At 38.9% G+C, this 23,169-nt stretch overlaps 6 protein-coding genes across 6 annotated transcripts; 2 read left to right on the top strand and 4 right to left on the bottom strand.

Annotated features, from left to right (window-relative positions):
- The first annotated feature begins 2,246 nt into the window (after nucleotides 1-2,246).
- Nucleotides 2,247-3,593, top strand: LOC145223125 (uncharacterized). Its single transcript, XM_080089466.1, has 3 exons — nucleotides 2,247-2,372; nucleotides 2,473-2,670; nucleotides 2,804-3,593. The coding sequence occupies exons 1-3, from the start codon at nucleotides 2,286-2,288 to the stop codon at nucleotides 3,572-3,574; spliced, it is 1,056 nt and encodes a 351-aa protein (XP_079945592.1). The 5' UTR covers nucleotides 2,247-2,285; the 3' UTR covers nucleotides 3,575-3,593.
- Nucleotides 3,594-3,843: 250 nt separating this feature from the next.
- On the bottom strand, nucleotides 3,844-5,294 carry LOC145223128 (mesencephalic astrocyte-derived neurotrophic factor-like). Its single transcript, XM_080089470.1, has 4 exons — nucleotides 5,083-5,294; nucleotides 4,602-4,726; nucleotides 4,384-4,525; nucleotides 3,844-4,310 (listed from the first exon to the last, which is right to left on the bottom strand). The coding sequence occupies exons 1-4, from the start codon at nucleotides 5,168-5,170 to the stop codon at nucleotides 4,144-4,146; spliced, it is 522 nt and encodes a 173-aa protein (XP_079945596.1). The 5' UTR covers nucleotides 5,171-5,294; the 3' UTR covers nucleotides 3,844-4,143.
- A 424-nt stretch (nucleotides 5,295-5,718) lies between these two features.
- Nucleotides 5,719-6,520, bottom strand: LOC145223126 (RWD domain-containing protein 3-like). The gene has a single exon (XM_080089468.1). The coding sequence runs from the start codon at nucleotides 6,518-6,520 to the stop codon at nucleotides 5,735-5,737; it is 786 nt and encodes a 261-aa protein (XP_079945594.1). The 3' UTR covers nucleotides 5,719-5,734.
- A 25-nt stretch (nucleotides 6,521-6,545) lies between these two features.
- Nucleotides 6,546-9,618, bottom strand: LOC145223127 (proteasome subunit alpha type-5-like). The gene is made up of 5 exons (XM_080089469.1): nucleotides 8,230-9,618; nucleotides 7,809-7,876; nucleotides 7,627-7,734; nucleotides 7,394-7,555; nucleotides 6,546-6,873 (listed from the first exon to the last, which is right to left on the bottom strand). Exons 1-5 carry the CDS (start codon nucleotides 8,450-8,452, stop codon nucleotides 6,709-6,711), a joined length of 726 nt encoding a protein of 241 aa, XP_079945595.1. The 5' UTR covers nucleotides 8,453-9,618; the 3' UTR covers nucleotides 6,546-6,708.
- Nucleotides 9,619-11,546: 1,928 nt separating this feature from the next.
- Nucleotides 11,547-16,705, top strand: LOC145222245 (receptor-type tyrosine-protein phosphatase beta-like). The gene is made up of 14 exons (XM_080088325.1): nucleotides 11,547-11,738; nucleotides 11,898-12,040; nucleotides 12,169-12,298; nucleotides 12,378-12,647; nucleotides 12,715-12,843; nucleotides 12,910-13,050; nucleotides 13,165-13,341; nucleotides 13,411-13,500; nucleotides 13,569-13,683; nucleotides 13,776-13,933; nucleotides 14,031-14,153; nucleotides 14,376-14,522; nucleotides 14,737-15,006; nucleotides 15,351-16,705. Exons 1-14 carry the CDS (start codon nucleotides 11,624-11,626, stop codon nucleotides 16,544-16,546), a joined length of 3,204 nt encoding a protein of 1,067 aa, XP_079944451.1. The 5' UTR covers nucleotides 11,547-11,623; the 3' UTR covers nucleotides 16,547-16,705.
- A 193-nt stretch (nucleotides 16,706-16,898) lies between these two features.
- Nucleotides 16,899-23,122, bottom strand: LOC145222248 (protein Wnt-16-like). Its single transcript, XM_080088327.1, has 7 exons — nucleotides 21,651-23,122; nucleotides 21,467-21,581; nucleotides 21,212-21,309; nucleotides 20,881-21,104; nucleotides 20,362-20,511; nucleotides 17,957-18,149; nucleotides 16,899-17,545 (listed from the first exon to the last, which is right to left on the bottom strand). Exons 2-7 carry the CDS (start codon nucleotides 21,562-21,564, stop codon nucleotides 17,265-17,267), a joined length of 1,044 nt encoding a protein of 347 aa, XP_079944453.1. The 5' UTR covers nucleotides 21,565-21,581; nucleotides 21,651-23,122; the 3' UTR covers nucleotides 16,899-17,264.
- Nucleotides 23,123-23,169: the final 47 nt, after the last annotated feature.

Genomic DNA, 23,169 nt, shown 5'->3' with positions numbered 1-23,169 from the left:
TTCAAATTGTGTCCACTTTTTTCCAGACACTCAACTCTTGTGTTTTGACCGACCCAGAAAGTTCTGAATCAAACACTGCTGATGCTGTGACGTCAAACCACTTCTCAATGCCCCTTGTTACGTCACAACTCGGTAACCTTAGTCGATGTTCCAGATTTTCAGGAGATCAATCTAACTTGTTCGCCAACGTTTTGTCATGGTTTGTCACGGCAAAAAAACAAGACTTTGTAGCGGTTTGGATTTGCACTGAGCCATAGCACCCAGTCACGAATACCAACATACACGAAGTGTTTGAAGCACTTTAAATTTCAGTAATTTAAAAGTTTAGTTTTTGTTAGCGATGTAATAAACTTCGTTTTTCCGTCGGGCATTTTGTTTTTGGCTGAATGAAAATCTACCGTTGACAAACATTACGTTCGTGACTACAAAAAAATCGAATCTAAACAAAAAGCCCAGTGGTTTTTGGGTTCACTTTTCTGGACAATTGTTTTTGTTTTTCGACAGTTAAGTTTCAAAACCCATAAACTGTAACAGAAAATACGTGGCCAGTGGTGGGATTCAGCCGGTTCGCACCGTTTCTATAAAACCGTCTCACGAAATTTTATGAGATCAGCGAACCGGTTAGCATTTCTGGTTAATGTCAATGGACTTTTGTAACAGAACCGGGTGGAAATATGACTTTTGTGATAGAATCGGCTGAAAACAGTCTGAATCCCACCACTGGTTAAGGCCCCACCATTAACTATCCGAAAACTGGGTAACAGGTCAAACACAGAAATTGCGCAATACCCGCAAGCTGTCTGTAATAGCTGGCTGACAAATTTCCTGATGAGCCCAAACTAAATCAAACCAGTAACATATCGCTAAAACCAGTGGTTATTGCCTTCAATAGGCTTTAAGCGCCAAACCAGATTATTTTAATAAAAAAGCTGGGTATAAAAGTAGACAATGGCCGTTTTGTTTGTCACATGACAGCACAAATAAGCGTGGTTTACAAGAATTAGCAAGTATGCAATAGTTCAGTTGTCAATTCGGTTAAAATGGTTCCATAACGCTTATGCCATGTAAAAAAGATTTATGGAATCTATTTTTCCTCATGTAAATCTTGTACGACATCTAGCGACATGTTTTAAAATGTTGTTGCAACCACTTAAACACTATTAAAACAATTCTGAAAAACTATTTCATATCAAAAAACTGTCATAAGAATACACGCCCTACAACATCGTATGGCTTCTTCGTCCTTAAACCGTCTGCCAAAGTGCTCCGATAAGTTCGATTTTAATTCGCGGTTTGCTGTTCGAATAATAGAGTTTACAATGTGGCCTACCACTGAAACCCACAAAACTACTGAGTCCTGTTTCAGATGGTGGATATTTTCCAATTTGATGTTGGAGTCAAGATGTAACAAATAAAGCTGTTAGAGGAAATCAATTCAAATTTCATCCATAAATTTGTGCATGGCTTTAGTTTCAAGCGCTAATGAAAATCTAGCACCCGAGGTTTCCCGCTGCAAAGCCAAACGACCCGGTCTGAGTTCTGAATTATCTCCGGTAAAAAGTAAACACAAACTGCACGGGAGACGGCTTGTCATTCAAGATCAACGCATCGTGTGGTCACTGACGTCGGGTAGATTAAAGACATACTGGCGACCGTTGGATTTAAATGTTTATTTTCGTGATGCGTGTTGGCATAGGTGGCCGTCTTCTCGACAACGGAAAATTAACCTGACGTCGTATGGCTCTGTAGGGACACCTGGCGGTTAAACAAATTCTGCCAAGCATTTCTTACCAAGACATTAACACTACAATAAATAAAACAACAGACAACATTATTACAGCATCTGCAATTTCGTAGATCGACAGCAAATAAGCTACTCAACTTTTAAGTACAGCGCAAACCCACGGTTTCACATTTGATATAGACCAACTTCAGCAAATGGCTTTGTTACTGGAAATGACATTTTTGTTTGAGCTGCTTTATAGTTCCGATGGCAGTTGCACGGAAATTTGCAGTATCTGTTCAATGACCTGAACGTCTTAATACCTCTGTCTGTACGGATACGGACGGGACACCTTCCGATTTGGACAGTGTCCTATAGTGCCCTGACGACTGCTGGTCGGAACCAGGGGTGCGGGCATAGTGACACGCTGTTATTTACCCAAACGATCAAGACACAGACAAGGTTAATAGTAACAAGCTTGGAGAAAAAAATCGTTTCGAAATAAAAGGTTTCGGGTTTAGAGCAAAGGCATATCACTTTCCTGTTTCACTGAGAGTACATCATGGCAACAACAGTACAATACTTCGAAGGAAATTATAATAACGAGCATCCATTCGATGCGGGACTCTGGCCCCAAAGGCTCGACGAGGTAAAAAGTGTGCCATTTGAACAAACGTTTTAGTACTTGGATTCTTTACAACAGACGAGGTGCAGCCACTTGTAATGTGTGTTTTGTGACTTACATTTAGAATTCATTTGTGGAAACTTCGCGTAAACGAAAAGTCTCATCAATGGGGAACCCCCAAAAGAAACGACGCAGAGTGAACGCTGCCGGAAAGGAACGAGAAAGACTTCGGGCATTCAACGACGCTTTGGAATCGTTGCAAAGCGTGCTACCAATTCGATTCACCGAAAATAGAAAAATGTACAAGAAACAAACTCTACAGGTAATTATAACATGATAAGTAGAGATGTGGTTAAATTTTGATACATTTCGTTACTTGGTTAAAAACGGTTTTGTACTTAACGCATATTTTGGCCTGGAGTCAAGAGTATAAAATTCTTTGCGTATTTTTGCAGTTGGCAATCCGATACATCCAATTTTTGCGCTCGTGTGCTGCTGGGGAACGGGATTGGAGCGAACGATCGCGATTTTGGTGTGGTAGAGAAGACAAAGTGGCGATTGGTGCTATGGATGCTGTTTCCCATTCTGCTGTTACGGACATACCAGCAAAGCAGCACCAAACACACACCGTTGTTCCCAATACACACTACACTGGGCATAACGAATACGTCGATCAATGTGAAAGTTTAACGCCCCTAGAAGCTACCGATTGTTCTTCAGTACCTTTAATCAGCCATGGAAATACAACCCACTCTTTGGAACCCAACCTTGCGTTTGGCACATTGCCCGAAACTGATGTGGATTCGAGACAACATGGTGACGAGTACCTACCGATCATTGGACAAATGGATTATCCCGAAACGAGTACCTGCCCCGACAATACAAGTGGCTCAATCGGATTCACCCGTTACCACAGCGTGGCCACTCCTCCTGGGTACACTGTCGTCAACGAAAGCTTTACATCGTACCAAAGCTACATGCAGGGTCGGTGTATAGAGCTGACTGCGACCGACAAGCTAAAGACCAACCCACCATCGGAGGCAGATTTAAACGACATTCCCCTGTCGGATCTACTAAACAGTGAAGCCATATCAGAAAAACGGACAGATTTCAAATCGTTCGATGACGAAATGTTAACTCATTTGGAGGAAATTTTGTCATCGCCAGACACGTCAACACCAAGCAGTCCTGAGAGCGGTTTCGCATCGTTTAGCAGTTGTAAATAATAAACCTTATTTCAACAAACTTACTGCTGTATTTTGATTGTGACTTTCAAATTAAGTAAAGCGAATGACAGCCAGGTCAGGGTAGACTTTGAGAACTTAGACATGAATTTTTGTTTGGGTCAAAAATATGATGGGACGAAGCTTTTGGTAGTGGAACCTTTTTTCAAGGGATCTAATTAGCATATTGCACAAAACGACGTCCTGACATGACCTCATTTTGTTGCTATAGAAATACAAAGCTGACTTCCTTCCAGAAATAAAGCAACATGTTCGTTTAAAACAAATTTATCAATTCTGATACAAAACACAATTATTGGGACATTTTCTGTACTGACACAATATTACTTGACCAAATAAAATTTGATAAAAAAAAAAATTTGATTTTCTTATTTTGGTTAGCAGTTCTGGAATGTGTGCATTTAGGTGCAGATTTTTTAGAACAGTACAGCCATGCGATACTGCAAAACACAAACTACTAAGTAACAAAACAAGGACCATTTGCCTAGCATAACCCTTTTGGGGTTCAGTTGTACAGACATATTGCAATAAACGATAAAACAAATCTCAGATCATAATTCTTCACGGACATATTTTGGTTTCAATTTGTTAATTTTGTCAATAAATTCTTGTTTTTCCACACAACCCCTGCAGTCCTCTCCCCATTCCTCCAGGATTTTTTTGAGTTGTTTTACTCGCATCTTCTTTAGATTCACATTCTTCCAGTCAACTTGTTTCTCTAAAGCGTGAGATGTATATATTAGCAGACATAAACAACGATGTTTAAATAGTTTTCAGTTTTAACAACTAACCATATTTAAGTTCGCATATTTGTGAATCTTTCTTTTTTAGTGCAGCACAAATTTTCTCTGGTGGTTTATGAAAGCTGCAAGGTTTTGAAACATCTCCCAGCATATTGGTTGCAGCATCATCTGTTCCTCCAACATAATAGCACTAAAATAACATAAAATTACAACTTCCAATGTTAAGCACAAGATATATGCATTAATGTGTGAATATTTAGACTCACAAATCTGTTTTCTTTTCCTTTTGCTTCTCTGCATTCTTGTTGTAGTCGTTTTTTTACTGCCTTTTCATCCTCAATATTTTCCTCATCCATTATTTTTTGGAAACGAGTAAGGAATTTCACACAAACTTAAGTAAAAAAACAAGTTATGTAAGGACAAACATAAGTATCAGAAAATAATTTTAAAAAGGTTTGATATCTTTAAGTCATAATACTGGAACCCAACACATGTAAAGTGATGTTGCAACAAAGTTAATTAAATCTTCTTTGAAAACTGATACCAATGTAACTCAACTATTTCTGTTACCACTTGCACAAAATAATACCATAAGTCATGTAGTTACTATAAGAATACTATGATCTCTAATAAGTCAAGTAAAATTTTGTTTGTATTGTTACAACACCAAATTTCATAGTTAAACAGTTTTTTATAACAACAAGGACACTAAAACATTTCTTTTGAAGTCAATAACATTATAATTACCTTCACATTCATCATCTGCACTTACAATATCCACCAAATAGACGGAGAATGCAAAGATGAAAAAAACTAAAACTCTTGTTTTATCCATATTGATGTTTCCCTAGTACAGTTAGGTTTACACCAGATAGGTGCTATAATACCAAGGTCCTTTAGGAAAAACCTTTTGATACAGGCCTAAAGGAGAAGATTGAGTTGAGTTTATTTCGCTTGGTGAAAGACAATAGACTGAATGAACAGAGCAACACAATTGTACTAAAACAAAGGTAAACCAAATTAAACCCAATAATCACTAAAATGTGATTTCAAACTTCAGGCAATCATTCCCTTCTAACCCAAGACTATATTTGCTATCACTAGAAAACAAGCTTTACGGCGTTTTACATGCACAAGACAGCTGTTTTTTTTATTTCGTCTCTACGGAAATCTCTCCAAAGTCCAAATATATTACATCGCGCCTACACTTGTGCGGATTCGGCCTCTTCTTATTGGATAATTGCCGTCACGGTTGATTAATGAAGCGCTAAGGCCACGCATGCCTTCCAAAACAATTACGACATCTAACCTCTTTTTTGATCTATATTCATTTCCCAATATTGCAACATCTGTCCTAAAAAGCTACGCAATTCATGGCAAGAATTCTTGGGGTGCAATGTTATTTTAAAGAAGTATGTCCATATGTACCAAGTTTTACATAATTCTCGAAAAGGTCAGTCAAATTCCAATTCGCGAATGCAATCTGTAAATCTGTTGTGTTCGAAAATTCGACGTAAGTAAAGTCCGATAAAGTACATTGTTTATCGAATTCCTGTGCAAGAATCTGCAGCAACCTTTCCTTACAAGGTTGTCCGCTGGAATTGACATCTACGTTTTGGGTTTTGTGATCAACCAAAAACTTTCGCACACTTTCTTCTTTGCCGTGTAGGACAATAAAGATTTTTCGATTACAAAATATTACTCTACCGCATACGTTAAGCTGGTTAGCCCAACTTGTTAATATTTTTGTGTACTTAGATTTGCTGCGCATGTGATCTAGCGTGTATAAAACAGTTAGCTGCTTTAGAGTCGGTAATTCGGAAACTGTGTGTTGCGTTATTGTTTTGGACAAAATATCTGATAAATATTCTTTAACCCAGAGGATTACAACATCCAACATTGGCTGGTTCATTAAACCATCATTTGTAACATGTGCCAGTAGTTCGGATTGTAAGTTTGAACCTTGATTTCGCGTTAGCTTCGGCGTGTACACTTCCACAAGTGGAACAGAACTGGGATAGGTTGCCATGACACTGCAACCAAACGACACAATTTGATCAATATCTGACAGATGTAGATTCATTGTAAATCGTCGAATGCCAGAATGGGATTCAACCAGAACAAATTCTCGGTCGCCACAATAAACAGCTGCAAGGGCTTCGATTTCCTCATCAACAGTACACATTTGAATTTCTAGGGTTTAACAGTAATCTTAGTGAAAACAAAAAAATGTTTCAGTTTAAGCAGCATTGTAAAAAATTGGAACTACTAAAGGTGTTTTTTTCAGTACAACGCAAAATGTGGGCAAAAAGAGCGATTTGTAACAAAATCGAACTGGAAAAGAAAATCGGTTTGTATGAATTCAAAGTGCAACTACAAGTCCTTGATAACTTCTTCAACTTCATCTTTACTAAACATGTGGAATTTCTGCTCTTTTGTTATGGTCGAAACTTCAACGTTGGTCGATGTCAGTTTTTCCTCCATTACTTGTTTCAAAATTCCAAGCACAGATTTACATGCTTCTTTCAGGGTAATTGACTAGAAAACAATTTAATTTACGAATACTTTTTTACTGTCACAATCACACATATCATATCAAGTAACAGAAAAAAATATATGCTTGGGATTTTTGCTGCAACTAAGTTAATCACACATTTTAGTTCATTGTGTGAAGTAGATAATTTCTAAGCTTATATATGTATCATTTACAGAAACACACTGGTTAACCGTATTGTGTGCTTAAGTGCACCAAAAAATTGGCACACTGCATTTTCAATCAACCAGATTCAGTTGCATAAACATGGATAATAAACTTAATGGTGAAAAATAAGGGTCATATTAGATGTAAAAAGCGACATGCTTCTATTCAAACATTTCGGCAAATGAATAATAAAGCATGCCACTTTTCACATCTATTTGAGCTGTAATTTTCATCAATAAACCTGTGAACAGATCCATGTAAACTTATGAACAGTGTTTAATAAATATTATGTAAAAACTATCACATAGCTAAAGATTTTAGTTACAGTTTAAAATACTAGTTTGATGGTATTCTTACTTTATGATATTGTTCCTCCAGTGAGGTTTGAGCACCTTCAGATGCTGAACCAATTGCTTTAGCTAAACATTTAACAAATGTCCCAGAGGGGTCAAGGTGATAAAGTTGTGGTCCCCACTCATCATATCCAGCAAATAACAAAGCTACACCAAATGGTCTGCTCTAAAAGTTTGTTTAATTGTATTGTAATCTCTGTGTGTCATACAAAATTATCGAGAAGACATTGAAAATACCATTGCTCCAGGTTCTGAGTCTTCTTCACCAAACTGCAAAGCTAAATTTGAAACTGCTTTTGTTATGCTTTCCACACTCATTTTTTCATCATATGTAAACCAATGATTCTGCAAAAAAACACAGCAAAAGAATAAAAGATATACAACACAATAGAAAAGTAGCATGCAATCAACAAACTAACTTGGGCTTCAACTCTTGCTCTGTCAATCATGGTTTTTGAATCCGCAATCAGACCACTCATTGCACAACCTATAAAGTGAATGAGAGATTAAAGTACCCCATTTAAAATACATCTATACTAGGGTTCCACCATTTCCCCAGTTATAAAATTCTTGGAGCCAGTCTGCAGAACATGGCAGTTCCCAACCAGATCTCAGACGTGCAGGACCAACATGTCCCATGTGCAAGATCAATTTCAGCAGGTTCAAAATAAGTAAAAGAGGTCAAGAGAGGCCAATTAAATGCCTGTGGTGCAAAGTTTTACATGCATCCCTCCAAACTTAGCGTGCAAATTTATTTTGTTTAAAACAAATAGTGTGTGCAGCTGCCACACTCTGCAGACTGGTCCTGGAGAAAACCTCCATATACACACAACATCTTACCGACATGAGTGTCAATTTCAAATATTTTTTGAATGCTTGATGCCACAATTAAAGGTGAAGTAATTCTTTTTTCAACTGCTAACACAACTCCTTCAGAAGTTTGGATTCCAATAGCTGTGGATCCCAACTTAATTGCTTCAATAGCATATTCAACTTGGAAGATTCTTCCTTCAGGTGAAAAAGTGTTCACACCTCGATCATATTCAGATCTTGTCATAAACATGCTGCTTTTTTAGTCTACTGTTTGCAAAAGAAATGTGTTTTCGATTCTATAACAAATATATTCTATAAGTTTTGATCCTATATTAACTTATAACCACAGTATACCAGGCCATTGAAGGCGCCATAGCGAATCAGCCGGTCACCAAGCATTTACCACCATATGGCAAGGAGCCAGTCTGCAGAACATGGCAGTTCCCAACGAGATCTCGTGCGTGCAGGACCTACATGTCGCGCATGTTTAGCAGGCACAAAGCAAGTAAAAGAGGTCAAGACAGGTCAACTAAATGCCTTTGGTGCAATATTTTCGCGTGCAAACCCCAAAATTTGGCGTGCAAAAATTTTTTTTCAAAACAAAATCGCGCGTGCAGCTGCCACACTCTGCAGACTGGGCAAGGAGTAGGCTAGAAAAATCTAGCCTGTGGTGGAATTCTAACCCACAACAGTCTTTCAGGGACTTGCGTTGTTCCAACTGAACTACGCAGGCTCAGTGGAGAATCTGCTGAAAGTTGAATCACAAGTACTGTTGCCTGCCTCGTATGCTGCACATGTCAGCCTAGTAGTAGGGGATTGCCAGATTGAGATTGACCAGTATAAGCTAAGATGAAGATATATTCATGACAGCCCTGAAGCGTCTATGCCAGGGGTCTCCAACTCAAAGTTTGTCCTGGGCCAATGTTTGAGCTGTTATTCATATTTTATAGTTTTGTCTGTGATGTCACAAACCGCTCTTAGATCATTGATATGCGTTACCAAGCAAATAATATTTAGGTGAAATGAATCCTAAAAGCTGTAGTGGTAAAACTGAAAATTACTTTTAGCAGGTTAAGATTTAGTTTTGCTAAAGCGTTTAATTGGCTTTAGCATTGGATTTTTCTTTGACCGCGAGTTCAATTTGTTTCTTATAAAAATCGTCCTAAGCACCTAAAACAGTCTAGGCGGCCTACTCAAATGTTAATAAAATGTTGATTGGTCTTCAAAGGCATAAACGTTCCTCATCCATAAAATAAAAATACACAGTAAACAAGAACTAAACGGTTTTCTAAATTTACACTTGATGACCAGCAGACTAAGTTCGCATTATTTCATCATATTTATGTAGCCTATCACAAAGGTTCATTTTTTTAACGTATAGTGATATATGGGTGTGTCCAGTTAAAGTTTCATTACTTTTTCTTTCTTAAACACTCGACGGATGAGTAAAACAAAAAAGTTGGTCCTATTTAACGAAATAATAATATTTTTTCATTTGCTAATAACGCGCCGCAGGCCACGGAAAATTGCCTCATCTGGCCCGCGGGCCGCGTGTTGGAGACCCCTGGTCTATGCAGAGTGCAGACCAGCGATCACAGCACACTCATATATAAATCACAGTACACCTGGCCCAATGAAGGCACCATCCCGAATCAGCTTGTCATCAAGCATTCACCACCATAAGGCAAGATGTAAGCTAGAAAAATCTAGCCTGCGGTGGGATACAACTCACAACTGTCATAGTGTAGAAATTAAATGTATCCAAGACCAAAGCCAAAACCATAAAAAAATAAAAAAAAATTCATGGATGTTTCTAAGTGAACCTTGCGTTGTTGATGCAGGTGAACTCAATTAAAGTCTCCAAAAATACTTCTACAATACATAACCTGGATGATACTGGTTGCAACTATTAGTTGATTTATGATGTTTAAAAATGGGACTATACTAAGTTTGGGCAGCAATGTCGTACAATGAGTTGGGACCGAAACTTCAGTGGCCAACTGAAACTTCATTGCATCACTTGTTTAAACGTTACCGTGATAAATTCCTGTGCACACAATACAAAAATCTTTGCATCTTACAAACTGCATAAACCTACAGACGGGCTACGTTCAAGTACTATTTGATCATGGAATATATTAATAATATACATATTAATATATTATGTAGTATTAACAACACAACAGTCCAAATCGTTGTCACTTAACGCAAGTATAGAGGTTGGAGAGTTAACTGCCAAACAAAACTACTAGTTGCACAAATTAAACGGAAACATTTGATTACCATCAGTAAAACAAAATGAATTTAGTAAACAAAACAAAATTACATACAAACAGCATGTGAAATGATTTCGTGAATCAAAATTTATCAAAAACGCTGCGTCAGTAATCCGTACCAGTGTGGTAGATATTTTTAAGATTTTTTCGCAAAAAAGTCAAAAATAAAGAAACAAACACACATGATTCTTAACTTGTATTTAACACCACAATTTTTACTTGTTAAAGTTTTGTAATGAATCCGTGTTTAGTAGGGGCTTTTTCAAAATAACTATACTTCTGTTTACCACAAAAAGAACAAAAAAGTCCTAATTTATAAAATAAAACATTGTGTCTTGTGTGTAAAAATGTCTCTTTTCCAACTTAGACGCAGACCGCACAAAATTAGGCTACTGAATAACCGTTAAGGCTGAAAATATGAAAAAATGCTTATTCGTGACAGAACTGTGTTGAGTTGAGTTTATTTGGAATTGATGTTGATTTTGCAATATTAATTAAAGAACGTGAAATTTTGTTTATGTCACCGATCCGACGCTTGTCTTTTGCTTCCTTGAATCGTTGGGTGGAAGGCAAAAGAGAACAAACCCGACACAATGGCGTATTTTAATAGCCCGTGTTCGTAGTGTCACATTGCGGCAGTGGTATGTCAATGACAAAACTGACCGAAATCCGACCTGGTCGTATCTAACGCTGTATATTGTTGTCGTCCAGGGGTTGCCGCCCGTGTAATCAAGCTTTCAATTGTTATTCGCTGCCTTACGGCTCGCATCAACTCCGCCTCAATTATACTAAGCGACGACCCAGATGTACGAACCGTAGGTAGTCAGTACCACAAGCAAAGCAAAGCAGTAGTAAGACTAAGTTTCTTGGACATGCGAAGTTTGAGTATACAAAGGCGTGAAAATTTGGAAATAAATGTGCACTGTAAATAAGAACTTAGGTCACAAACGTTGAAATGTAGGCTACAGGGTCAGTAAGAAGTTTTTCTTAACTTTCGGTTGTCGATTTCCCTTTACCTGTTTTTCGTTCATCTGTTTACTTTCTTGCTGCTTTTTTGTAGGGGTTTGTAGAAAAAGTATTGCTCGGATAAAAGGTCTGAAGGAGAGAAATTTTACGGGTGTTGATGTAACAAAAAGCAGTTTAAGATGGGAAGCGCACCCAGCAAAGTGCCACCAAGAAGTCGCAGCGGTTTATCGTTTGTTTCATCTTCTTCGGTCGAGTCGCTTACATCTTTAACGACTGAAGTTGACGACGAAACTGGTGAGCGGCGTTTCTATTAGTTGTAGGTACTGCACAACTTTGTATTAGGCTACATAATTGGTCCAATTAAACAAGATCTTGCGCTTCATATAGTCACAAGCGCTAATCTTACAAAAACGGAAAGATAAACCGTGTGGTATATGTTTACTTATGTTACAGATTACGAAAGTGCAACAAACTTTAAATTTGATGAGATAGAATGCAAAACCTTCACAGTTAAGTGGTCTCCTCCACCATTACTCAACGTTGAGTCTTACCAAGTTCGAATTTTTCCTCCAGACAAAATCCGTTCTCGAACTTTGGTAAGATAAGTTAGCAAAGAAATTAAGTTCTACACAACTTAATATAAATGACAACCCATGACACGTTCTAAAATAGTTTTCAAATGAATTTGTTTTCAAAGTTGAAGTTGACACAAAATTTATTTCAGATAAGAGCTATTCCTAACCCGGAATACAAATTCCATCGTCTTCATTCCGGTACCTCGTATACTGTGGGTGTGATCGCTATTCAAACTAATGGGAAGAAGGCAGCATGTTCAACTGCACAAATATCCACACGTAAGCAGCCGTACAGATTTAAACCAATTTAAAAATTCAAGTAATAAATATATTACTATAAGTTGCCAATTATGTTTAGTTCCTCGACCACCTCGAGATTTGCAATTCCCTTCCAAAGCCACAAGCAGTGCTTTGGAAGTAAAGTGGCGACACTCCAAAGGCAAACGAGATTCGTACTCGGCTTCCATCAAACCCGAAGAAGGCGTGACGTCACCAACTCACGTGACTGGCATTACAGGCAACAGTCACGTGTTTGGAGGCCTTGTACCCGGAACCGAGTACACTGTTAGTGTGCAAACCGTTGCCAACGGAGTAGCAAGCGAATCTTTGACGGGAAGCATAATAACCGGTAAACGTTTTGATAGTTAAAGGCACACTCTAATTTCGACTTCATAATCTTATTTTGGAATATACAGCACCACGTCATGTTTGTGACGTGTCATTTATTGACGTCACGCAGTACGAAATGACGGTTAAGTGGAAAGTTCCAGAAGGGAATGTAGAGAGTTACAGGCTGGAGTTATCTGAGGCAAACAACACAGCAAGTAAAAAGTTTACAATTTTTACCATAAAGAAGGTTCTTTTAATGCTAATTTGATCTTTGTTTTTAGGGCCGCCTTTTGTACTCAGCAAACTTACCACTACCAACTATTCCTTCAATGGCCTCACACCTGGCAGGCTATATAACCTTGAAATCACGTGCATATCTAACAACAGGAAGAGCAAACCAATGAAGTTTAGCCAGTGCACAAGTAAGTCAAATCGATAACACCTCCCATAAACGTTTGAAAAAAGACAATTAAGACATTTGCGCACGAACGCAAACAAGAAACGTTATAAAAAGCAATGACAAAATATATTTACAGTACCGTCCGAGGTACATGATATTTTGGCAAAGGATGTTGGCCCTGAGCAAGTAACAGTCACGTGGTCACCGGCACACGGCGACGTCGACGATTATGATTTGTTTCTGACACCGAAGGAGGGCACAAGCTGTGACACCAGCCCCACTGCGATCAAAGAACCACGCTACAAGTTCACAGGTGGAATTATCTCTTCAGTAAAATTAAACCAAGCCGAACATTCGACATGGTATTTTTGTCATTATTTAGGGTTGGTCCCTGGAACGACGTACAAGGTTGGCATCGTCACAAACTCGCAAGACAAAAGTAGCAAACGCGCCGTGTCCACGTTTATCACAGGTAATCTAGTATTTGAATAAATGCTGCTGTGTAATGGCAAAAAACTAATGTAAAAGATATGTTTACAGAGCCCGGTATGTCTGGAAAGCTGCAATTTCCGAAACCTGAGCAAGGCTCTAATTGCCAGAAAGTCAAATGGCAACCATCTCTCGGTAGAACTGATTCCTATATTGTGTACGCAAGGTAAAAACAACGACTTAGGCATGTACTTCTGCGCGGATGTACCGGGTTTGTGATTTCAATACGTTATCGCTTGCTTTTTTACCTTGCTGCAGGAGAGATGACAAAAAGGAGGAAGGTTGGAGACTCGCTGATCTATACGATGCAGAGTGTTTGCTTGAAAAACTGACGCCCGGAACGAAGTATCGTGTGGAAGTTATGTCCATGAGAGACGGACGGGAATCGTCATCACTTGCCGACACCTTTTTAACTGGTACATAAAACTGTCTACTTATATGATATGTCCAACTTTATTTTGGGTAATACAATTATGTGCTGGTGTCGGTTTAACCTTTTTGTTGTATTGGCAGATCCGCTACCGGTAGAATCGGTCTTGTTTCAGTCCGACAAATGCTCGTGGGACAAAATTAGCTGCAAATGGGCGAGGCCCAGCGGCGGTGTAGAAACATTTCATCTGACTTTGGTCACCGAAGGTAAAATCACGCCGCACTTGTTTCCAGTGTTTAGTCGGAGACGCTATAAACATTAGCTGGACAAACTAATATAAGCGGCCCCACGAAAGCAGAAGCCGAAATTCTCCATGCTGGTTATTGATCACCAACTGGCACATATCTTTTGCGGCAATAAGTTGTTAAAAACTTTAGTTGGGACCGGTCCCGATATAATTACCACTTGCTTATATTTTTCCATGTCAGGAAGAACTGTCATGGAAAAAAGTGTCCCAGGTGATGCAACAGAATACACGTTTTGCAATCTGATGCCTTCAACCGTTTATGAGATCGCTGTGGCAGTAGAAAGCAACGATATAGAAAGTGTACCAGTTTGGGGCAAACACAAAACAGGTAACATGTTACAATTTACATAAGTTGTCAAAAACCGACATATCACGCACCATTACACCTATTTCATCTCATAACGTATTGCATTTCCAAATTAAAAACTTGTGTAGTGAAAATGAAACAATCTAAATTTATATTTGTTGGGTTTCTTTATTCATGCATATTCGTCTCTCACATTAAATTCACCTGTTAACTATATTGTCATTTAAATTTACAGGCCCTGGGGCTATCTCTGGACTTAAACTAGACCCAGGTGACAAACGCGAACTCGTGGCAAAATGGACATCACCAGAAGGTGGCGCTGAAGATTACGTGTTGAATGTAGATTCAATGGAGACCGGAGATCGTTCAGCGCCTATAACAGTCGAGGAAACTCAAACCGAGCATTTGTTCAGTGATCTCCAACCAGGATCAAGATATCGTGTGTCAGTCACATCCCGTTCTCGCCATATCTCAGGGCCAACTGTTACGGCGGAGGCACACACAAGTAAGCATATTCCGTCGCGCTGTATGGCGAAGACCGCTGTATGAGTGGATAATTGTTTGATTACTAATAGACTTGAAAAGTGTCGTTTACACGGGAATGCTTTAAAGTTAGGTTAAATTGTTTGTAATTCTACCCTTGACGTTTCGAAGTCTGCTGCCATATTTTGGTGATGACAGGGATGTCGTACGAAATTTCTGCTTTGTGGCCGCTGCTAAACTAAAACATATTAAACTTTTAGAGGTACCAAGTCCGTAGCAAAAACACCTCTAACGTGATAACTCCACGGAGTCTAACCCTATTGATATACTGTCCTAAACGACATTATCACTTTTGTCATTGTTTAGAACCTGGTAATGTCCTCAATGTGCATATCCCAGTTGATGACATCACGAAGGAGAGTATTCTGGTCACGTGGTGGGGAGTGGAGGGCAACTGTAAATCTGTTGACGTCACCCTTACGCGTCTACGGAACCAACATGAAGATGAAGATGTTTCAGCAATGGCGACCATCGTTAAGCAAGATCGAATTGAAGAGTGCAAAAACGGTTTGAACGAATACAAGTTCAAAAACTTGGAGGAAGGGACAGTGTATGGTATCCGGTTATGTGCTTCCGGGGAGAGTGGAACAGGTGATGACGTGGTCCTGACTCAGGCGACGTTGTCAACAACTCCAGTTAGAGAGGAACACATTCCTCCTCCCGAGGTTAAGGCAGATTCCCCAGTGCCTGTTGTTCTGGAGAAAATTGAAGAACCGGTCGTCGATGAGACAACATCTGAAGTTGTGGAAGAGAAAGTGGCAGAGGATGTTTCCAAACTTCCGGAAGAGCCAACAAAAGTGGAAGAACCATTGGTCCCCGTTGTAGAGGAAGTTGTCATAGAGCCAGAAGTTGTGGAGGAAAAACCAGTTACTCCTCCCTTAGAAGTAGTCCAGGACCCTGCTCCTGTTAGTGAAGTAATCGAACCGACAGAAGCGACGGAAGAAGATCAAGTAAAACCAGAAAGTATCCAAGAGGAGAATGAAACAACCGTTGACGCACCAGAAAAACAGGTCCATCAGGACCCAGAACCGGAACCAGTGAAAGAGGAGCCGAAACCTCCAACTCCAATTCCTGAAGAAGTCCTACTAGTTGAAGATAAAGTATCTGAGACAAGTACGCCAGAAGAGAAAACGGTGGAAAAGCCACCTTCTCCGGCAGAGCAAAAGTCAAAAACCCCTTCACCTTTGCCAGAAGAAACAAAACCACCAGAAGAGCCTATTAGAGAACCAACGCCAGAGCCGGAACCGGAGCCAGTAAAGAAGGAAGAGCGTCCAGCATCAAACACTCCTGATTCTGTAGCAAGCGTGGCTAGCATCAAGCCTGTGTTGGTAATTGAAGATATATCTTCCGCTCCAGAAGGTTCTGTTGAATCGAGCAACAGAAACGGACAAAATGGGCCAACAGTGACATTTGCCGATTTGCAGTCCAAACGAAAATCTCCGTCGCCGCAGCCAAACGGGAAAAGCGCTATGTCACTCTTGGTTGAACTGACATCTGATTAGTTTTCAGTTTTCGTTCACAACTACAACCTTTGGTAAAGAATCATGGCTACCAGCAGTGTGGTTAGCGCTGATGTTTTGTTTACTTGGTTAGTTTTAAACCGAAAAATAACGGTTTTATTATGCTTTGTACATAAAACAAATGTTCCCGAAGTACTAGGCGTGGCGTGTAATAAACTCCCAAACAAAAAACTTTCTATCCCAACTACTTCACTTTGAAGAGAATTGCAATAGAACTATCTGCACTAAATTGTAAAAATGGTAAAAACCCAGAAATGTACAGAAAAAAAATTCAAAGATGGTTTACATAAATATATCGTGGATGTGTATTTGCGTTTTTCTTCTGTAAAGCTTTATCGCGGTTTCTGCAACATGATTGAAAGTCGAAAACAAATTCTCCTTCGTTTCTAGTGAGTAAAATCTAAGCTGTAAAACCGAGCAATATTGAGCAAAAAATAGGGTCATTCAGACTTGGTTTTAAACTGCATCAGTATACATGCATCAGTGCAACATTTTGCAAAAGAGATTTAGTGACAAAAACAAGCTCGAAGGAAAGGTTAAAAAGATGCAACGTTCGTCAAGGGTTCAGTATATTGAAAAAAGATGCATAAATACAAATTAAACACACAACTTTCCACAATTTCCCCAACGTCAGATAGTTACCGTCTTAGCAGCGCTATCGTAGGAAAACTTCACGTCAACTAAAAATTCAGGTGGAAAGTCACCTCTGACAAATACGAAGTACTTGCAGCTTTTCACAGGTCGAACATGTAACGTCACAACACCAGCTAAACTCGCAGTCACACTTGGTTTGAACCCTGACCAAGTGTGTAGTGTAGCCTCTACCACAGCACAAGCGCTGACAGGCTGCCTCTGATATGTTGGAGCATGAGCGCCCTCGTGTGCCTGTAATTCCGAGACGGTTACTTCGCTGACAGAGGTTGGGTGTTTTGCGAGTGAATGCCAATTGACCTTTGTTGAGTTTGCGTCTACGTTTCGAACCTGGAGAAAACATATACGAAATGTGCTTTAGCAGGTAAGAAACACTCGACAGATTATCGACAAACTGGGTTTACTTTCTAGCTAGGCACTAATGTGACGTAATATTATTGGAATAAATACACTCAAATATAAGCATTTTGGAAGTGACCACAATGTTTAAAAAAAGTAGAATGCTTCCTCATGGAAATTATTTGTCAAAATTTTATACTCTATGATGGTGAAGGTGTAAAATGACAACCATAGAGCACGAACGCGCTGAAGTAAGAATTGTTTGTGTATTTTTTGACTTATGAAACAGACGAAAACCGAAGTCATTTATCCAAATTCCCAATTGGAGTTGACCCATTGTTTTGGCAACCACTGGTTGATGACAGTTTGTGACTGAATCGTATTGTTATTAATTGTTTTTACCGTAGTAAAGATATCGATTAGTATTCCTATTTCCGGACTGTGGTTTGGAAACCCGTTTTGCCGCAAAATAAATATTCTTCAGTTCCCTTGCCACCTTTCGGAAATCCGCTTGGCGTCGCCAGCAAGTTCGAGTTGCACATGAACCTGACATCCCGTGACATTTGCACACAAGCAAGACAGCTTTCTCGTACACCTGAAAATATTGAGTGATATTAACATGTCAAATATGAACGCCTCCTAACCCAATTTGTACGAGATGTGTAAGACACCAAATTACCTTGCAAATCTAGTACTTAATTATGTAACCAATTGCGTTAAACATAAGGAGACACAAAATCCAGTCGTCGTTTAAATTGGAATTGACAACTTTGCCAATATTTCTGGAAAGGGACCTAAATGCTCTAAGCAAGTACAAATAGAATTAATATTTTGTACACTATTACTGACAATATACAAAACAGAACAACACACTACACAGTAACCTTGCCGACTAGTGCAAAAATTATGGTGTTGGTGCACCAGCATGCTGTATGTAAAAGGTATAACCACGAAAAGGCCTATGGAAAGTCCGCTTGGACAACTTGCCGACGTTTTTTATTAACTACGTAGGATGAAGGGATCACTTTGATGTGTCAGTCGAGAGCTTAAGAATCGTCGAGAAATTGCTTCCAATTACGCGAGAAGAGCTCAAGGGCGTGTCACATTGGGATTTTAAGTTTGCGAACAAATTACAAAGTATATGACAGAAATTTCAATGCGCAGGTTTGGTGGAAAACTTATTTTATGGTGTTTGGTATATAACAAAAAACATCACAATTTTTCTTAATTTTCAGTGTTCAAAAACGAACGCTCCATTTTATGCTTTAACCTGAATGTTTTTCCGTCTTTTTCGACATGTATTCGAATTTGCACACATTCTATTCCTTTTTTACATGTTAAGGCACATAAGTATTGTAATTAGTTTAATTCATTTTTTCAAGAAACGCGGTTTAACCAAACTTACATTCGGAAAATGTTCGACGAAAAGACTTAACGCCAATTGAATCACAAAACCCCCCAAAAGTCGACTTTGAGATACAAGGCGCGTTTTTTAAACAAAATTTCTTGGTGCAATCGACGTTATTCCATTCATTCAAAAAATGTTGTCTGTTTCGTTTATGTTCAAGGGGTACATTAATGCAAGATGAGTGATCATTTTTTCATTTTTAATCACAAGCAACATTACCCTTCCGTGATGATCGTTACAAATTATTTCAAGTGAGAAAAGTCGCATCACAATGTTTTAACAAAACCCCTGGTTACTTAATACTGTATCGGGATTTTGCTGGGTTAAATTACCCTGAAAATGTGAATCACGTTTTTGAATATTGTCACTATAAAACATTTTTATTCCCATTTAAAAGACCACTTAACAGTTTTACGCACGAAATTGCTTACGACATTGAGCGATAGTGTTGTCCTTGCCACATTTCAGTTCTGTTCGATCCATTCTCATAGGGTAGTTTGCTAGTTGCGTGAACAAGGAATGTAGGCCGCTCGTGCCTCGTCAAAATAAACCGGTGTGATTTAACAGTTACCGATGACTTGCACCTAGCAATTTCGCGTTGACCACGTCAATTTGGCGAGACTGAATCGTCGTTAAGCTGGATCAACCCGCGAATATCGTCAGCATTCAGACACTGCGCGTGTTGTGACAAGTTCGACCTGTGTGTCATTTTACAATCCACAAGACACGTGGCAGCTGCGAAGGTATGCCACAATTTTTAGCAATTGTCGCAAACGAGCCAATTTAAATACACTTTCCAGCGCTCGCAACTTTAACGCAATATAAATGGGACGTTTACGGCGAACAGACAACGCATTGTTGCGAGGTTAGTCAACCTGCAACAAGTATTTTATCAACACAATCGCAACGCAGAAAACATTATCATCGGAGATAGGTGTCAGCACAGATCTACGAAATAACAGTTCCCCCAGTAATGCAACTATTTTCCCAGTAATTACATACTGCACGCACATTCTTTTGACTTAGGCATGATATTCAAAGCGGATTTTAGGAACCTTAACACGATCTATAGTCCAGAATAAGATTTCTCAATCCCGGGATCAACAACAATGTACTTAACTCTATTCAATGTTTTCATTGACACACATTTTTTATGGAGCCCGCGATCTGCTGGCGGTCATTCTAGGGCAAAACGTTCAAGACCTGGAAAATACGCGAAGCACTGGTCCAGACATCTGTAGTTTGAGGTAAAGCACAGAGTCAAAGCCATAACCAGATTTCCACTACTCTCAATACATTGATCTTCAATGGATAAACACAAACCATTTACGTTTGGCAAAGCGCCAAAACAAGACATGTATAAAATCACAGGATCCTCTTATTGAGTTAAATAACATACCCTTCGCCCCACGTTCGTATTGTGAAGGTTGAGTCTGTCAGATGTTGGAAGACGATTCGCGTGTTTCCCATTAAATCCGTCCTCCAGTTGTTTTCTACTGTATTTAATTCCATGCTCGATGTTATGACTCGCATTTCCCCATTGCCATTCCTGTGAAAAGTTAAGCTTCATACAAAATCCTATAGATCTGACATGAAATATGTTTTCAGTGATTTGATTAGTGGCAATTTAGGACTTTTTAAAAACTGTGAAAACATATGTTGTTGGCAAAGAAATGCTCCAGTCGATTAAAAATAAGTTTAAACATGTTTGTAAAAAGAAAAGCTTGGGAAAGTTATTCAACAGAGAATAGTTTAATCGTATTTTATTACCCCACAATACTTAAAAATTGTCTGATTTTATTTAAACGTTTGGTATTAAAAAATGTTTATTAGCATTTTGTCTGTTATGTGTAAGCTTGTGCATATTTATTTCAAACATTAAGATTGATTTGATGTTTTTAATCAAACAATTTCCAACCTCTGCGATCGCTTTTTTGACGATCCACGATCTAGAGACGACTTGATTCAACAAAGGAATGATGAGATTCTGAGACTTTCGGATAGCTCGGAGAATATTGTCTTGCGAAAAACCTTCAGTGCCGATCTTACAACCTTCCGTCTGTTGCTTCGTGCAAGCCTCGCTTATCGAATGAGCGATTCCAGCACGCGTTATTGCGTAGTAGAAAGCAGCTTCCTTGGTATCTAAAAACGTAAAACTAAGTTTTCACTACAGCTGTGTAACGCAAAAACTACACAAAAAGATAATGACTCTTTGCAAATCATATAGGCATATTCCAAACTTGTCTCACCTCGCAAACCTGATGGCAAAACGTTGTCGTCAAACTTGGAAACGTTTTTGGTGTTTGATTTTTCCTCCCAAATATTTCTTGCCAAACTGCAGTTCCATCTGGAAACGAAGCATGTTTAAGATACATCCCAACATTTCTTACAAGTTCATTTCTTTAAACTTTTAACATTCATCTATTTGGGGTTCGAATCCAAGACCCTCCTGTATGTATAGGGGTAATCACCTCTGATCAAGCCTTTTAATATGTAAAACTTACTTTTCATGCGCAAATTCAGCGGTACAGTACTTTAACGCCATCTTATAGCCTTTCATAGCAGCCGAAGCCACTACTGGTTCCATGGAGCAGATTCCCATTTGGAGTGCTGAAAAACCTAAAAACGCAACAAATACTATAGTGTCATAATTTTGCCACGGGAAATGTATGTCCTGTTTTGCCAAACCTCGTGATTCTCTGCACCAATCAGGAAGCGGTACTGGCTGTTGTTTGACCGGTTGCGATGTTATTCCTGCATTGACGGAAAACTCGGATGGCAACGGTTGACGATGAGACACGGCCAATATTCCGACTTCCCTACAATCGAAACATACATTGCAAATTATTTGATTTTAAAATATTGTTTTGTTCCAACAATAATGATCATTTTTGGGTCATTTTGTTTTAAGATAATACATGATACTGTTGATCATAAGATTTTAGACAGCACAACGTTTTACTTTCAATAAACCGAAAGGATTGTTAAAAAATTTAGACCATTCCACTTCCAAAAAATCAAAAAAAATATAACACAACCACAAAAATGGTAACAAGTAAAATTTCTTGCGGTTTAATAGGCGATTTCTGCAAACAGATATTCCTATATACATCTCTTACCATCCTGGATTTGCACAAACCCTTTTAGACCAACCACAACAGACTATTAACACTAGGTGGACATTCACAGCACAACGCAACAAGCTTCGAAGGAACCTAACTGACCAAATCATTTTTTCAACCAGTTTTTATCAATTTAAACAACAACCAACATATAGATAAGCTCGACACGGCAATGCCAAAGATTCGGTACCATTTTATTCTACACCACAATTGATAGCAAACTAAAATGCCCCTTTTTCGTGAAATGTCAACGTTCAAGGCGTCGCAAACGAAGTATGATTGGTCGACGAAAAGCGTGGGATCAAATTCGCTTGTGAAATTGCGTAAAGCTGCTGTCATTTGTCTGTCGCTTGTGAGATGCTGTTTGGCTGGAAACTTGATTGAGCTTCATTGCACAGAAGTTTTAAAATCTCTTCTATAAAGTTGTAAAATTGAAGACGACCCTACAAGCACATTTTAATTTATACTGTGCTTTCCCATCGTTTATCCCTTCTTTTACCGGCAATTGGCTATCCTGTGGCATCATCAATGTAAAAACAAATACTTGACCATTGCCCATAAAGTAGGCTAACTCAGTTTTAAGCCAAACAGTATCAAACACCTCCATGTTGTCCGTAATATGGCTTTATAAACGAGAATACAATTTAAAACTCAATCGGTTTTGAATATGAATGCTTCATTAGTTTCTTTAGCGCAGTGGTTTGTAACTTTTTTGTCACGGCCGAACCCCTATGATATTCGTCAACCTTTGGTCGAACCTCAACAAGTTACATTCTTGGTTTTTAACTTTGTAGTCCGAAAGACCTTTATCGAACCCCTGGGGTTCGATCGAACCCAGGTTAAGAACCACTGCTTTAGCGAAAGCATTAAGAATCTGGGTACATCATGACTGCGTTTCGTCAGTTTCTTTTGTCATCACCAGGTCGCCAGAAATTGTCACACGTAGTCAAGCTTTGCACGCAAATGCTGCTCTAATTTTTTTGCTCTTCAAGAATTCGATTTCCAATCTTCGAAAAAAGTTTCATTTCGACCAGGAAGTCAACGAAGTATCGTATTCCTTTTTTATATGTTCGGCCTATTAAAAC

Source organism: Phallusia mammillata, chromosome 4 (assembly GCF_965637545.1).
Source record: "Phallusia mammillata chromosome 4, kaPhaMamm4.hap1.1, whole genome shotgun sequence".
Classification (NCBI taxonomy): domain Eukaryota; kingdom Metazoa; phylum Chordata; class Ascidiacea; order Phlebobranchia; family Ascidiidae; genus Phallusia; species Phallusia mammillata.
Note: the sequence above shows the minus strand (reverse complement) of the source record. Positions and strands in the feature narration are given on the sequence as shown.

What these genes read in the sequence shown, in the direction of transcription:
- LOC145223125 (XM_080089466.1), top strand. Translation starts at nt 2,286, where the DNA reads ATGGCAACAACAGTACAATACTTCGAAGGAAATTATAATAACGAGCAT. An exon ending in GGCCCCAAAGGCTCGACGAG is followed by an intron (nt 2,373 to 2,472) that starts GTAAAAAGTGTG and finishes ACTTACATTTAG; the next exon opens with AATTCATTTGTGGAAACTTC. An exon ending in ACAAGAAACAAACTCTACAG is followed by an intron (nt 2,671 to 2,803) that starts GTAATTATAACA and finishes GTATTTTTGCAG; the next exon opens with TTGGCAATCCGATACATCCA.
- LOC145223128 (XM_080089470.1), bottom strand. Translation starts at nt 5,170, where the DNA reads ATGGATAAAACAAGAGTTTTAGTTTTTTTCATCTTTGCATTCTCCGTC. An exon ending in TGCAGATGATGAATGTGAAG is followed by an intron (nt 4,727 to 5,082) that starts GTAATTATAATG and finishes TTTTTACTTAAG; the next exon opens with TTTGTGTGAAATTCCTTACT. An exon ending in AATATGCGAACTTAAATATG is followed by an intron (nt 4,311 to 4,383) that starts GTTAGTTGTTAA and finishes CTCACGCTTTAG; the next exon opens with AGAAACAAGTTGACTGGAAG.
- LOC145223126 (XM_080089468.1), bottom strand. Translation starts at nt 6,520, where the DNA reads ATGTGTACTGTTGATGAGGAAATCGAAGCCCTTGCAGCTGTTTATTGT.
- LOC145223127 (XM_080089469.1), bottom strand. Translation starts at nt 8,452, where the DNA reads ATGTTTATGACAAGATCTGAATATGATCGAGGTGTGAACACTTTTTCA. An exon ending in ACTCAGAACCTGGAGCAATG is followed by an intron (nt 7,556 to 7,626) that starts GTATTTTCAATG and finishes ACAAACTTTTAG; the next exon opens with AGCAGACCATTTGGTGTAGC. An exon ending in TGGAGGAACAATATCATAAA is followed by an intron (nt 6,874 to 7,393) that starts GTAAGAATACCA and finishes ATTGTTTTCTAG; the next exon opens with TCAATTACCCTGAAAGAAGC.
- LOC145222245 (XM_080088325.1), top strand. Translation starts at nt 11,624, where the DNA reads ATGGGAAGCGCACCCAGCAAAGTGCCACCAAGAAGTCGCAGCGGTTTA. An exon ending in TGAGGCAAACAACACAGCAA is followed by an intron (nt 12,844 to 12,909) that starts GTAAAAAGTTTA and finishes CTTTGTTTTTAG; the next exon opens with GGCCGCCTTTTGTACTCAGC. An exon ending in ACCACGCTACAAGTTCACAG is followed by an intron (nt 13,342 to 13,410) that starts GTGGAATTATCT and finishes GTCATTATTTAG; the next exon opens with GGTTGGTCCCTGGAACGACG.
- LOC145222248 (XM_080088327.1), bottom strand. Translation starts at nt 21,564, where the DNA reads ATGGGAATCTGCTCCATGGAACCAGTAGTGGCTTCGGCTGCTATGAAA. An exon ending in GCTGAATTTGCGCATGAAAA is followed by an intron (nt 21,310 to 21,466) that starts GTAAGTTTTACA and finishes CTTCGTTTCCAG; the next exon opens with ATGGAACTGCAGTTTGGCAA. An exon ending in TTTGCCATCAGGTTTGCGAG is followed by an intron (nt 21,105 to 21,211) that starts GTGAGACAAGTT and finishes TTACGTTTTTAG; the next exon opens with ATACCAAGGAAGCTGCTTTC.